This window comes from Solanum verrucosum, unplaced genomic scaffold, assembly GCF_900185275.1.
Source record: "Solanum verrucosum unplaced genomic scaffold, falcon-dt-bn FXZP01000253.1, whole genome shotgun sequence".
Classification (NCBI taxonomy): Eukaryota; Viridiplantae; Streptophyta; class Magnoliopsida; order Solanales; family Solanaceae; genus Solanum; species Solanum verrucosum.
The window spans coordinates 593,630-608,423 of NW_026019984.1; the positions used below are offsets into that span (position 1 = coordinate 593,630).

General features: G+C 32.3%; 1 protein-coding gene across 1 annotated transcript; it reads right to left on the minus strand.

Moving 5' to 3' along the window:
* Positions 1–7,377: 7,377 nt before the first annotated feature.
* LOC125818284 (double-stranded RNA-binding protein 2) lies at positions 7,378–14,543 on the minus strand. Its single transcript, XM_049497828.1, has 3 exons — positions 13,933–14,543; positions 10,041–10,260; positions 7,378–8,330 (listed from the first exon to the last, which is right to left on the minus strand). The coding sequence occupies exons 1-3, from the start codon at positions 14,176–14,178 to the stop codon at positions 7,567–7,569; spliced, it is 1,230 nt and encodes a 409-aa protein (XP_049353785.1). The 5' UTR covers positions 14,179–14,543; the 3' UTR covers positions 7,378–7,566.
* Positions 14,544–14,794: the final 251 nt, after the last annotated feature.

Sequence of the window (14,794 nt, forward strand, 5' to 3'; positions counted from 1 at the left end):
CTCGAACAAAACTAGAAAGATGTATCGAGCTGATAAAAGGGATGTATATACAACCTTGACTAAACAATCGTCCGTCAAAAATATTTTAATACTTTTATCCCATGCAAATTTCAGATTAATCATATTAATCAATTTCGACCTAAATATCTAAAAAAAAAAAAAAGATTTATAAGGTTAAATTATGATTCTAATCTACCCTTTATCTAATAACCTTCACACTCTTTTATTTTTTTGTTTTTCAGTTAATGTTCACACTTTAAAGTCCAATTCATTCTGATCTGCGATGGAAATATTCCAATTCAAAGAGTAAAATACTGCTTATTAACGATGACTTCATATCTGATGCTCGTACCCAATATACCCACGTTATATACCATCACAAAAAATATAAAAATATATGGAGTAAACTTTTATATTAGCTTTTAAAATGACATCACATTTTCAAGTGCTTTTAAGTAAAAGTGCATGCGTAAAAAGAGATGTCACGTGCTTCCCACGGATGACCTAGAAAACAGAAAAGCCAGCAATGTAAGGTGGTATAAAATTAAATCAATTTTATAATTGACAAAAAAAAAACTATATAATATAAAAGTGTTAGTATTATTTTATTTAATTTTAGTATGAAACGACATGGCTTAGCTTTTTGAAAAGCAAATACAGAAAAAAAGTTAACAATTATTTTGTACTATTTTTATTTTTATAATAGAGTATGGTTAAGATCAATCTTTTAGATTCAATCATTGTCTATTTTATTAGGAAAAAAAATTAAAAGAATTAGGGTTTACTTTGTTTGTTCATTTTTTAAAATTTCTTTTTTTTGGGATATAGTTAGGAAGTGATTTATGACTTTCAAAGAACATTCTTATTCTAGATCCATTACATTATTGTTAGTAAGTTAATTTGTGATAATATATTCTAGTATCAAATGAAACTTTAGAAAAAGAACAAAAAAAATTAAATTATGAATATTCTAGGAATATATATAAGTGGTTTAATATGTGAAGAAGAGTGAAATTAGTGTGGAAAAATAAAGTATATGCTTTGGCGAATATGAATTTATACCATTTATGTTATCCTTTTTGAGAGGATATATAGTTTATATACCTCAAGAATACAATATCAAAATTTTAATATTAAGCTAAATCAGTTTAAAGAAGATACTTTAACTTACTATGATACTATTTTGTTTAGGCCAACTAAGAACCTATTTTTTTTTAAATTCGAAAAGCTTCACATCATTAATCTAAGAGTATATAATAGCAAGTTTATATCTATTTCTTTTTAATCAATTTAAAATACAGGTTTTTTGGCAAATTCAAAATGTTTAAAAGTAAAATAAATTGGGGGAAATGGTTTGATGGAGAAAAAAAATACATCAAAAAAAAATTAACATTGTTTTGAGATGTTTTGAGACGTGTAGAATACTATCTTTAGAGAATTATTCATCCACGATTATGATTTTTATGGGGTTATTGGTGAGTATTCTTTTAAACTATTTTTAAAAAAATGTTAATTCACTAATAATACTCTCATTTTTAAGTTTGAGAATTCACTTTTTAGATTTGAAAAATAGTGCAATTTTTTTAAGTGCTTCTATGAAATCTCAATTGGTCTTTCTATTTATAGACCAACCAACACACTCATTCATGACCAATTTAATTTACTTTTTATGAAATGTTTGTCTTTACTCAATAAATTCATGAAATATTACAATATTCCAAATAACGCCATTTCATGAAAGAATATAATCAATTTCGAAAAAGTATGGATTATGTTGATGAATTTGTTAATTCAAAAAAACTCTCTATTTTATCTCACTATCATGTGATCTATTATTAATATTCACATGCGTATTTATGGACTCAACATGTATTGTCAATAACAATTGAATATTTATGATCATCAAAATTCATAAGTCGTAGCTAAGAATAAAGATCGTAAATTGACATGACGTTCCACGACATTACTTATTGAGATTTGTTTTTCTAATCTTTCCATGTAATCAGGTTGTTATACTAATCCGTCCAAATATCTCTTAATATGAGTATTATTGCATGTTTTAAGCTAAACAAGCACAATTTTTTTTAAAAAGAAGTTACATTATTAAGAGATTTATAATTTTTTTTATTAACTTTAAATTAAATATAAGACTTTGATGTACGTACAATAATATACATAAAAGTGATTATTTCATTTAATGAAGATCTTACCAAATCAGTTTTTTGTTTAGACTCACTATAGAACTAATCCAACTAATTAGTCGGCTATTAGTATGAGTTTTTCAACTACCCATTAAAATTTAAATGCACCCCCTTTTATGGTTCAAAGTCTTTGGTCATTCATATATAAAACGATTTTTTTGATGTGAATCTAAATTATTAGTTAGACTATTCAAATTTGAATATAAGATGATAATTTAAAAAAATTATAATACGATGAATGTGAATGTTGGTGAGGGTGAAGAGAGGCATTATGTTCCTGGTTCGATCCCTTAAAATGTTAAGGTTCTTGATAAGAATCGAATGGAGCTACCCTTTTCAAAGAGAGAAATTCTAAATCCAACATTGAATAAGAAATACTTTACTTCATTAGTGAACTTAATTATTAGATGCAAATTAAAATTAATCGAGCCAATATACAATATATCAAATGATTAAATAATACAGAGGGACATCTAGTTTGACCAATCCATGATGAGATCATTACTAGTACCACACAGACATTACATAAAGTTTTAGCTCTTGTCCATGCTGTCATTTTATTGATTTGATTTCCAAGAAGGGCTAAGAATTCAACAAAATTAGTTGACAAAGTTATATATGCTATGATTGAAACTTCTTCTTTTCTTTGAAATTGCTATAATTTGTTGAAAGCTTGAATTCAACTCCACCCTCTAAAGAAAACTTGCTTTTGTTTCCACCTCAATCCCAAAAAAACATTAAACCAAGTGCAAATTACATCTAAGATTTCAAAGTAAAAGAATCTAACCTTTTTGACATTTTTTTACTTCATGTTTGTAAGTACTTATTTAAAATAGGATACTCTTTTGTTATGTGGATAATGCAAAAAATACAAAATAGTGAGAGCATTGGTCCTTGTTAGTTCAATAGTTATGTCCAACACATTGAGGTTAGTGTCCGAAACATGTATAACAAAAGTAGTTTCTAATATATCTGTCTAAACTGTATTATTAATAAATATCAGAGGAAATCAAAAAGTTATTTTCTCGCACCCTTCTTCGCTAGGAGATCAACAACTTAATTTTGCTTCATGTATGTGAGGTTGATTGCTTAATTTCCCCGTGTCTTCATTAAAGTAATGCATAATAAATTTGGTGTTCATTTTGAAATATATTAGTTACCTATGATGAATCTAAATTATTTTGAACAGAGTAAGTCATATTGAACAACTCACATTACAACTTTGTATAATAACTAATTAATTCAATGAGAGTATCATTGCAAATTTTGTATTATTATGTCATATGAGATTCAACATGTTATGTTTCTCCTTTTATCAATTTGTGATATGACAAAACAATTGAGGGAAATTTCAACAAACAAGAATGATTATATGCAAAGCAACATGTTAAAAAAGATGGTACCTAAAGAAGTGTAAATTTGTTGAGAGAATGTCCCAAAATGACATGACATATTTACAAAGATTGACTAGGAAGGACCATAATAGGGACAATATGAGTTCCTATTTCTTTGTTGTACAATCAATGTTTTATGATGAGCATTGCCCAAAGTCAAACATAGGTTTTTTTGTATTTTTGTGTTTTTTTTCTTTTTTTCTTTTTTTACAATCTTAACTTTAGCTTTTTAGATAGATTGATGGGATTAACATTCTTCCACTTTGTCCCCCTTCTTTTCTCCCCCCCCCCCCCCCCTCCCTAATTAATCTTTATCACAATTTATACATATAATTCAAATTTCAAAAGTCAAATAGTTTAATCTTGATCGTAGAATCAGGACTGGAAAATTTGAAATGAAATTTACATATTTAGAAATTACAGAGGGCGAGTGACCTACTGGACGAAGGCAACTGAGAAAAGATACTATAAGTCACAGTAATTGACATTTCAGAATTTCTGAAAGATATATGAAAAAATTATAGTAAAGGAAAGATTTGTTTGAATTTCAAAATTCGAAAGGTGTCAGATATATTGAGTCGGAGGGATTATTTATTTATTTATTTTTAAAAAAAATATTTGTAATGGGTGGAGGGTTCACATCTTTACTTTTGCCAAGAGCCATTCCTTTTCTCATAGAAAAGGAATAAAATCCAGTGCTTCCTTAATTCCTTTTTGGGCCCCACTATGGTCCAATCAAAGTCCTCACCTTTAAGTGGGCCCAATTCTATCTGGGCCTATAAATGGGCCCATCTTGCGTGAATCAATAGAATGCTGAGTTGGGTTGGTGTTGTTGAAGTGCAAATTTGGGCCCACCATTTACACATTGGATATGACATGCTTGTTTATCACACTTTATATTTTGGCCGTTCCGATGGACCCTCGATAATCTTATCCCCATCACGTGAAGGTAAAGATGTCGTTTTTGATGAACCCTTGATAATAACAATACAATTATATATACTCAGTGGAATCTCATAGGTGGAGTCTGGAAGAATGAAGTAAATGCAGATCTTACCTCTATCTCGTGTTTGGTAGATAGACTGTTTTTTTTCAATAAGTACCAATTTCGAAATCATATTCTAAAGTTTTATATGTGACTGAAATTCAGATATTTTTTGCTTAAATGTTCTAAGTAAAAACGACTCTAAACTTAATTCAACCATATGAAACTTTAGACATTTGTTTTAAAGTGGGTAAACTTGTAAATTTTTACACATTTGAATAACTTAAACGGTGATCTCAAAATTGGCTAGATGTGAACTACGTCCATTTTCATACCCTATTAATTTTCGTAAGAATAACATTCACTAACCACTTTTTGATTATGTCATTATATTAAATTTCACGAGTAAAACTCTACGATAATATTCTAAAATTTTACTTCTGGAATTGAAATTCACTAAAAATTGCATTTACTGACCACTTCTTGATTATGTTATTCGATTGAATCAAAAACTTTACGAAAAAAACTCTACGATAATATTCTGAAATTTTACTTGTGAAACTGAAAATCAATAATAATGACTATTTTAAAATTATAAGAACTAAAAAGTGATCAATTTATAAAATTTACCTTCCGACCATAAAGCTTAAGTCCACTAACCATTAAATATGGGGTAAAGAGATCAGGTAAGGATCTTTTTGTTAGAAAAAATATCATTTGTCCCTTATTGACTTATTGTTATATTATTATAATTATATATAATAAAGTTTTTTTAAAGGGAGCATATACCAATTTTATATTATTTCACTCATATCGTTTGAAGTTTTAGATTGAATGCTTAAATTCTTTTAGTGATAAAGTTGTACTGAGTTTTTTTTATGATAATTTTTTCTTATGTAAATACTGTTCTAGGCTTCTCTCTCAGGATTTATAGGTGCAGAAAGGTATTAAGAATATATCGCTTATTCTTTTTTGATTGTGTCAAAGGTTGTAAAAATAAAATTATAAAGATTCTAAACTACATACTCATTATTTTTTAAAATAATAATAATTTGAATTGAATATGCATATTATCACTTTTTTTTTATTTATAAAAATACAAATTTGAATCTTTTACATTTATGGTGATGAGATGAAATTGCAATTATTATGGTGACCATTATATTGGTTTTGGGATCCATGAGGAAAAAGACATTTTGTAGAGTTTCATGTAGTGTTACCTAAGATTTTAATACCTTGACAGATGTCACTCTATTAGAGGTGGCTGTAGTATGGGAGCCCATGCATAACAATCTTACACACAAGTTTCGGGTTCGAGCCTTTACGCAAATTTAAATTTAGTCGAGCCTCAATACAAGTACAATACACCGAGTGAAAACAAACAAACAAAAGTATAGCAATCATAAAAAAGTTTCAGCCATGTTTAAATGAAAGAATATTTTGATCAAATTTTCCCTATACACTAGAATACAACTCTATTTGAAGTTTTCATTAATCAATTAAATACATTACAAGGACTCGATTAAATTTGGATTCACATCATGAAGTCCCACAGTAAGGGTGAAATGCTTCCTCATAAAAGCGACTTTGTAGTCCATACCCAACAATTTTGATTCTTTGAACTCGAGACTTCTGGTTAAGAATGAAGGAGTATTGTCCACAAGTGACAAATGGATGATAAATTTGAAGGACAAGAAGTAGTTTCATACATAATAAATGAAGAACACAACTCAATTACCAAATGAGTATTCTCATGGCTCAATCATAAAAATGGTCCAATATTTTTTAAAAATGTTTCCTATATTATTGTTACAAGGACAATAGAAGTTTTGATTAAATATTGGACAAATGTTGCAATATATAGGGGTCCATAGACCATACATTGCTTCTGTTTGAATTTAATAACCAAAGAATTTATTGCTACTGAACCATAATGTACTGTGCAATCTTTCTAGGTTTGTGTTAGAAGATTTAGACAGAGTCACATTTGATTAATTAGGATGTTGCTCTATCCTTTATTTGACTAAGTAGGTTGAAAAATTTACGACTTGTTCTTTGATTTAAATGTTTGGTTTTGTAATATTACGAGAGTACTTCAGAAACAGTCTCTCTATCTTCACAAAGTAGTGATAAGATTTATGTTCACTCCAGTAAATTCTTGTTGTTGGTAGTGGTTTTGTGGTTCTACAGGGTTTGCTAGTAAGGCAGTAAGTGATTTGAAGTTTTCGAGCTCGGAATTGAACCCAAAGCTCTGTAATTATAGTTCAATACTGAAAGGGTGTATTGGCGCAATAAAAGTTATTGTCATGTAGTTAAGAGGTCATACTTTCAAATAATCATCAAAACAATCTCTAAGAGAAATGCAAAGTATCTTGTTGTTACGTAAGGGGAGCTTTGACATAACGATAAAAGTTGTTATGTGATCAAAGAGGTTATGAGTTAAGGGTTCATATCATGAAAATAGGTTCTAGTAAAAATGCAAGGTAAAGTTATATATAATTAATCCACCTTCATAAGGTCTAAACATCACCCTCCTCGAACCTTACCTGTGGGTCTACACTGTATCTCTGTTGTTGTTGTATCGTAGCTGCATCAAATATGAGTTTGGATAATGGAACAACATATGCAGTGTAATCCCACGAGTGAACTCTGAGAAAGGGAGGATCGCATGCAGACCTTACCCCTACCTTTGTGAGGTAGAGAGGTTCCCGGTAGGCCCTCGGCACAACACAGCATGGAACTACATGCACAAGAAATAGAAAGGAACATTGAAATAGGAAAGGGAACAAAAGAAAGCAAAATTATGCTAGTAGATACAGAAATGTTAACATAGATATCAATAGCTTAACTATGTCCAAAGTTACTATCATTCTCTGAACTTCCCAAGCATTTCATTTCCCTTTGTTTGTTCAAGCACCAAGCACTAAAAGAAGACAACAAAAATGTTTGACATAGGTATTGGTAGATTCAAAGGACCAAGCCACTGTCATAAACTGAGCTCCTCCAAGCACTTCATTGCCGTTGATTCATCAACCTCAGTGCCAGCATTGGTCCCAGTTTCCTTGGGCTGAGCTAAAGGCCTGCTTGGAGCAGTTGTAGCTCGTGCCACAGTTTCCTCAGGTTGAGCTGATGGCCTGCTTAGTGTAGTAGTAGCATGTGCCACAGTTTCCTTTTTGACTGGTGGAGCAGCATATACCGGGATAGCCTGCCTAATACAGACAGGTGGTGCAACTCGAACTGGTCGGGCCTGCATCATTTGAGCTGGGCATCCGGTAGATTGTGGACGAGGTGGTGCAGAGAAAACTGGCACGGCTGTTCTAATTGTAACAGGCGGAGCAATACCATGGTAAGGTGTCCTAGTATATTGTCTTACTGGCATATATGGAGCAGGAGATATCCGGGTGGAAACTGTGCGGCCTTCTGATGAGGAAGTTTGTGATTGGGGCAGCGGCTGTGATAATGAGGAATGGCTGTCATTTATTGTCGTGGAGGACGATCTGTAACGATTAACTGTTTTCGGGCAGATTAAGGGGAGTATTTTGGATGTCGTGACTGCAGGACGCTGTGGACTTGATGGTCGAGGAGATGGAATTGGAAATTTCTTCTGGAATGGTATTGGAACCTTGCCAGATTTGGCCATTTCTAACTGTTCCTTCAAACGGTAATTCAGTAAGGCTCTTGCTATTCTGATCTGTTCCTGCTCGTCGTTGTTCTCCAGTTCAGATGATAAACTTGCATCTTGCTGTGCCACTGTAAAGAAACAAACCTTTTATTGCCCGCGAAACTTGTTCCACATTTTCAGAAAGAAGCAATTATGTAAATATATTTATAATATGAAGTAGCATAATGAGGAGCTAAAGGAAGTTTGTACTAATAAGGAATCATCAGAAACAGAACACATTTCCATGATGGATGAGCCAACCAGAAGCTCTTAAGTTCTGATAGGCGGGTCGAAACAGCAACATGAATCTTAAAGACAAAAATGTAGAGTGAGGTGGCATTTGGATTTTCGTTTAGGTTTAGATGTTGAAAAGTAATTTCGGGTAAAGTGTTTGGATTAGTTTAAGCATAAATGTATCAAGAAAATTTGCACTGGTTTAGTGTGAAGATCTGTCTTTGGATGTTTATGCATCCCTGTCTGATTCCCAGTCAAATATGTTTAAACCATAAGGCCAGAATGTACAACAACAACAACATACCCAATGTGATCCCACAAGTGGGGTCAGAGAAGGGTAGAGTGTACGTAGACCTTACACCTACCTTGTAAAGATAGAATGTACAGTTCCCGCCTTTATATTTTTGGTAAATGTTTATTTTCATCAATACTCCTTAAGCCAAAAAACATTACCATCCTTTCAGGATTAACCTGAATCTCACAAGTTATTCTATTTATCAAATGAGCATGAGAATATGAGCTATAAGCAATAGGCTGTAGATGCAACAGTATAAGGTGCTCATCCGATGAGCTAGAGAATTTTCTTGCGGGCAAGAGGTGAACGGATAAGACTCTACATGAAAGGTTTGGTGGGAATAAAGGAAATAAACTAGTTGCCTTCTGTATTGACCTTTTTGTATCCACCCCCCTCCCCCCTCCCCCCTCCACCTTTTTTTCCCAATTCTTGTTGAAATTTTCAATCGAAAATCAGACTGAGCAAGTTAACACAAGCAAGAAAATCTGTTAGCTGAACACTAGCTAAGAATCAGATGACTGCATGTATTACAAGGAAAAGGAAACTGTGCCGCAGCTTTAAATGGAAGAACTCACGTATTCTAGCATCTCAGTATCTAACACAAGCAAAATTCACGTTGCTTACTAAGGTAATTGATAAGAATCTTTTAAATAGTTCATCTTATTATCTATCCCAGGCCTGATTGACAATTAGAATACTACTTTCTTTCTTCCCCTTGTCCTATTTCTTCTACATTAACATATTGTGTGCAAAGGTTACAGTGGCTAAACCTCCAAAAGACGAAGGAGAACGATACTGAAGTATTTGAATATATAAAAATTAGCAGTGACATATACAGAACCTTTTCCTCTCCAATCACTGATACTTACAAGTTACAGATACTGTATACACTTGTAATAAAAGGGCATCCAGGTACACAAAGCATCCTGCATTCATGCAGGGTGTGGGGAAGGGTCTCTCCAAGGGGGGTGTGATGTAATGTAGGCAGTCTGCTTTGACACAAGAATGAGCGGCTCAATACACAGCTCAAATCCGTGACCTATTGGTCACACAGAGACAATCATATACCCTAGCAATACAGAACATAAAGAGACCACAGGAAAGACACATTTTTTCCGGAATAAAAAGGAGCAACATGTATGAACCTACTACCACACAAATTCCGTGCACCGTTACACAGATTATGAGCAGCATATGCAGAACATATTGACTATAAAACTCTGCGCAATTACTCAAAGTAAATATTATCTTGAAGGAGTGGGAGCCTTACATTGTTTCAACGATGACCAAGCTGCCAGGGCAGCGTTCTTCTCAGCTTGCTTTTTGTTCTTGGCAGGTTCACCAGTAAATGTGATTCCAGCCAATTCTACTGTTCCTGTAAACACAGGTTGGTGGCCAAGTCCTGACCGATAGGTTGTGTACTGAGGCAAAGGAGCTCCAACTCTTTGTGCTATCTCTTGCAACAGATTTTTATAGACGCCTGTTTCATCCTACAATTAATTTCATCCAACAAAGAAAACAACAGAACTTCAGCAATGTCATCAAACCAGTGACTTATAGTCATCACGAGAAATTAGTGACGTATACAATGAATAATTCATTGTACAAACAATGCTGCAGTATAGGATGTGTTTGGTACTGAGGAAAAAAACATTTTGCTGAAAATGTTTTTCAATTTTTTCATGCTTTGTTGATCAAAACTTTTTGAACATTTTCTCAATGAAAACTATTTCCTTGAAAATGAGGAAAATAACAAGTTCTACAAGTACCATTCCACATTATTGTGTCCTCCCCACCACCCCGCACCTGCACCCCCACCCGTCTCCCGTAGTGATTGTCTAAGATTATATACGTATGCATTTAGGATAATACTTTTCTGCTTACATACTGAATACAAGACCACTTATTTTCCTGTAAAACATTTTCCAGGATCCCTTGAGATACCGAATCTCTACATAACTAGTATGTGATCCAAATCAATTTGCAGGAGTATGCTCAATGAGGTGGAAAAACAGAGTGAATAATTTTTCTACACCAAAAACTTTCACTAGCCTCAAGTTAAATTAGTATATTTCAAGAATCACCATATCAAAGTAACTGTTCATTTAAATAGTCTCACATAAAATGAAGCATATGCCAATTTTATACTTCCTTTGTTTCAATTTGGTTGTTGTACTTTTCTTTATCATTTGTTTCGAAAGTTGTTTCCTAATTGGCAACTCTTACATATCAACATCACACATAGACATGTTTAAAATCACAAGATTAATGGACATTTTGGTACATTACACATATATTTAGTTAAAGATACCACAAGATTCAAAAGTCTTTATTTATTTTCTTAAATTCCGTACCAAGTTAAACTAAGACAAACAAATTAAAACGGAATGAGTATGATATTTATGGAAGAAACCTCATGGAAGTGGACAGTCACATGCAGATGCTTCTTCCAAGATATATAGGGAGACAAATGCCAAAAATATGAAGCTTAGCTAAATACTTTTTCTCCAATTGTCATGCTGAACCAAATACCTTAAACTTAGGGGGGCGTTTGATCATAAAAATAGTTGCATTTGGCCATGAATAGAAATTGAATTTGTTTTTAAATTTTTGTGAGTAATTTGGAATGGAAAAATAAGAAGCAAAAACGGCTTTTTGGTGTAGTTGAATTCCGGAATTTTATGGCCAAACATGATTTATGGAGTTCAACTCCAGAAAAAAACAAAAAAAACAAAAAAGTCATGGTCAAACTCCCCCTTAATACCCAATATTATTATTATTATGTCATATACTTACCCTCAATATTATAAATTATATGAATGAGCAAGAGTTCACACACATGATAAAAGTCAACAATGCCCATGTGTTCAGTCTCTGTCATGCTCCATAAATATAGAAGCAATTCTAGATTCAAATTAATTAACCTCTGAACTTCCACACATGTGCCAAACTCAAAGTTTGCCACATTCATCTTTTTTAATAAAGGTAGTGACCGGGGCAGCTTGCAACACCTTGACTATTCAAACGAGTACCTAAGCACACGCCATAGAGGCAGATCAAGAATTTAAACTTTATGAATTCAGAATTCTAGGATGGCAACCTCAAGTGCTATTTCTTGTACGTATTTAATGAATTTTGTAGTACATGATTTGGGCTAAAACTACTAGATTCAGTCAAACACGTATCATGAATGCTACCTCCGCCCCTGCATGCAATGGGTAACTACATCCACTAAGATTTAGACATATGAGCTAAGTAACTTTGTCCATCAAAATTCGGACAGATGAGAAGAAATCACCTGAGCTTAGACAGTTGCCCCGAATGCCACCACCACTTTCTTATAAGTGTGGTGGCAGACGCCTTGCAACACCTCAAGTATCCGACTAAGTACCTATTACTTCCTATCAACACATGTAACAGATAACGCTGTCCATCAATATTTAGGTAGATGAGAGGAAATCACCCCGAGCATACGCGGTTTGTCACATTCATTAACCCAATGCAATAACACTTATTTCAACAAGTTAATCAAGTAGAATATAAACTAATTAGTAGGAACTCAGTAATTTTTAATCATGTCTTAATCACATAACCTCTTCAAAAAATATTAATTATTTCATAATTTATATCTATTAAACACAATTCAAATGTTGACTGATTCCTACTACCCAATTTGACAGGTCTTATCTACAATTTCCACACTTATTTATTATGGGTCTTTAATAATAAAATAAATACTGTAAGGTAGGTAGCAAAATTTAATATGCAAAATCACTTGAGATAAAAAATAAAAATAAATTAAAACTTCTAAATATATATATATATATAATAATTAATTACTAAAATACCCTCATTTAAGGAAATTAATTATCAAAACAGTACTTTGTTACCTTTATCAAAAAAAATTATCAAAACAGTACAAGAAGACCCAAATCAGCTGTTATGCAAATGTATAAAGACAAGAAAACCCATATTAATTATGGTCCCTCCAAGAAACTTCCCATTAGAATTTTTTTTTTCTTTTTCCCACTACATTCAATTACCCAACTTTTCTAAAAAAAAAAAAAAAATCACCTACATTTTAACAAGTACATTGGTAAATTTATACCAAACAAAGTAATTTAATTTCGTAGTTAACAATTAAAGTGATAATATTTATATAATTCTCTTTTGGATGGTTGAATTATATAAATTTTGATTAATATTTTAAAATATATTTACTCATTAAATTGACATGAGAAAAATTGAAAAATTGTACTTCTTCCGCTCATTTCATGTGATACTTTTTCTTTTTTAGTCGATCTGAAAAAGAATGTCACCTTTCTATAATTAAAAACAATTAAACTTTAAAATTCTCCTTTTTACCCCTGCTGAATTGATTAAACGATTATCTCAGATCACAAGTTTCAAATTTTATTTTATTTTCTTAAATACCTTTGTCCCTAATAACTTGTCCACTTTTTCTTTTTCAATTGTCCCTAATTACTTGTCCATTTTGACAAATCAAAAAGCACAAAAAAAATTTACTATTATACCGTCAATCAATTATTTTGAAAAATGTAGAACTTCTTAAAATTCTTATGTTTTTAATTCATCCACTTCATAATTAATATGGGTAAAATGATAAACTCACTATGTCAATCACTGTTTTTTTAATAAATGTATCAATTCAATAGTGAACAAGTAATTAGGGACAGAGAGAGTATCATATCAAGTCGTAAAATGTAATGGAGAAGTAATACTTATCTTAAAATTGTTTAGTATTTAAACTTTAATTCGTAAAATATTGAGTTAATCTATCCAATTTAGTCACTAAAAGTAATTAATTTAACTCTCGTAAAGTCAAACATGACATTACAAGCAAATGTGTGTACTTGGTTTCGATTTAGTCGGCACTCAATGCGAATATTTAAAACTAGGACAAAGGACATTTTGGTCATTTCAATACCATTAATTTCCCCAACTAACCTCATAAACCGGAGTCATTAATTCCGGTCCAGAGCTCGAAAAAGGACGATAGTGCGCACATTAACACAGTCAACACGTACGGCGCACATTAGCAACACTCCGGCGGAGAAGAACAGCAAAAATGCCGCCGGAACCCTAGCGGTACAGCAATAAAAGACGAATATAAATATATACAAATATATATATATACTTACAAGTATACGTGCAGCTAGAGAGTGAGAAGGACCACGGTTAGATAAGGCGTTAAGTGCAACTTCAGCGGCGGCGTGTTCAGCTTGCCGGAGTGTTGAGCAGTAATGAGGGCTCTCAAAACTCTCGCCGTTAAAGTTAACGACGGCCTTAAAGCGCGGCGCGTGATCAGGACCTTCTCTTATACATACATAAGAGGGCAAATTGAAACAGCTCCTCTGTGCTAACTCCTGTAACTGGTTCTTGTACATCTCTATCCCTAAATACAGAAATGGATAAATGGGTCGGGTTTATCGATGAAAATGGGTAAATGGGTCGGAACAATTTCTGGTTTCAGATGGGTTTTTGATGTAGTATGAGATAGCTAAACATGGCTGAAAATGGGTCGGATTTTTTTGGGGATTTTGGGTTTTTTCAGATGGGTTTTTGATGAAGATATGTGAGATAGACAAACATGGCTGAATTTTGTGATATGAATGTTGAAATTTTGGTGAAAGATGAATGAAAGAGAAAAGAAGAAGAAGAAGAAGATGAAGAAGTATTAATGAAAGAGATAACAAAAGCTTTGAATTTTAGTGGGGGAAGAATTAATGGTCTTCTTTAGTTATTGTAAGCTTTTTGGTTCTACCAAAGTCAGGAATAATCATGAGGGTAAATGGATCGCGGTTGAATGAATAAGATTGTTTTATCGTATATTTTGAAGTAAAAATTTGGAAATTTGAGTTTTTTATGTTGAGATTTAAAAATTTTAAAGTTGGGTTTAGACATGTATATTGTTGGGAAAAAGTTGAAAGTTTTGTAAGTAAAAGTTTCAAAAATTATAAAACTGACTTTTGAAAATATTTGAAGATTAGATTTTCCGATCAA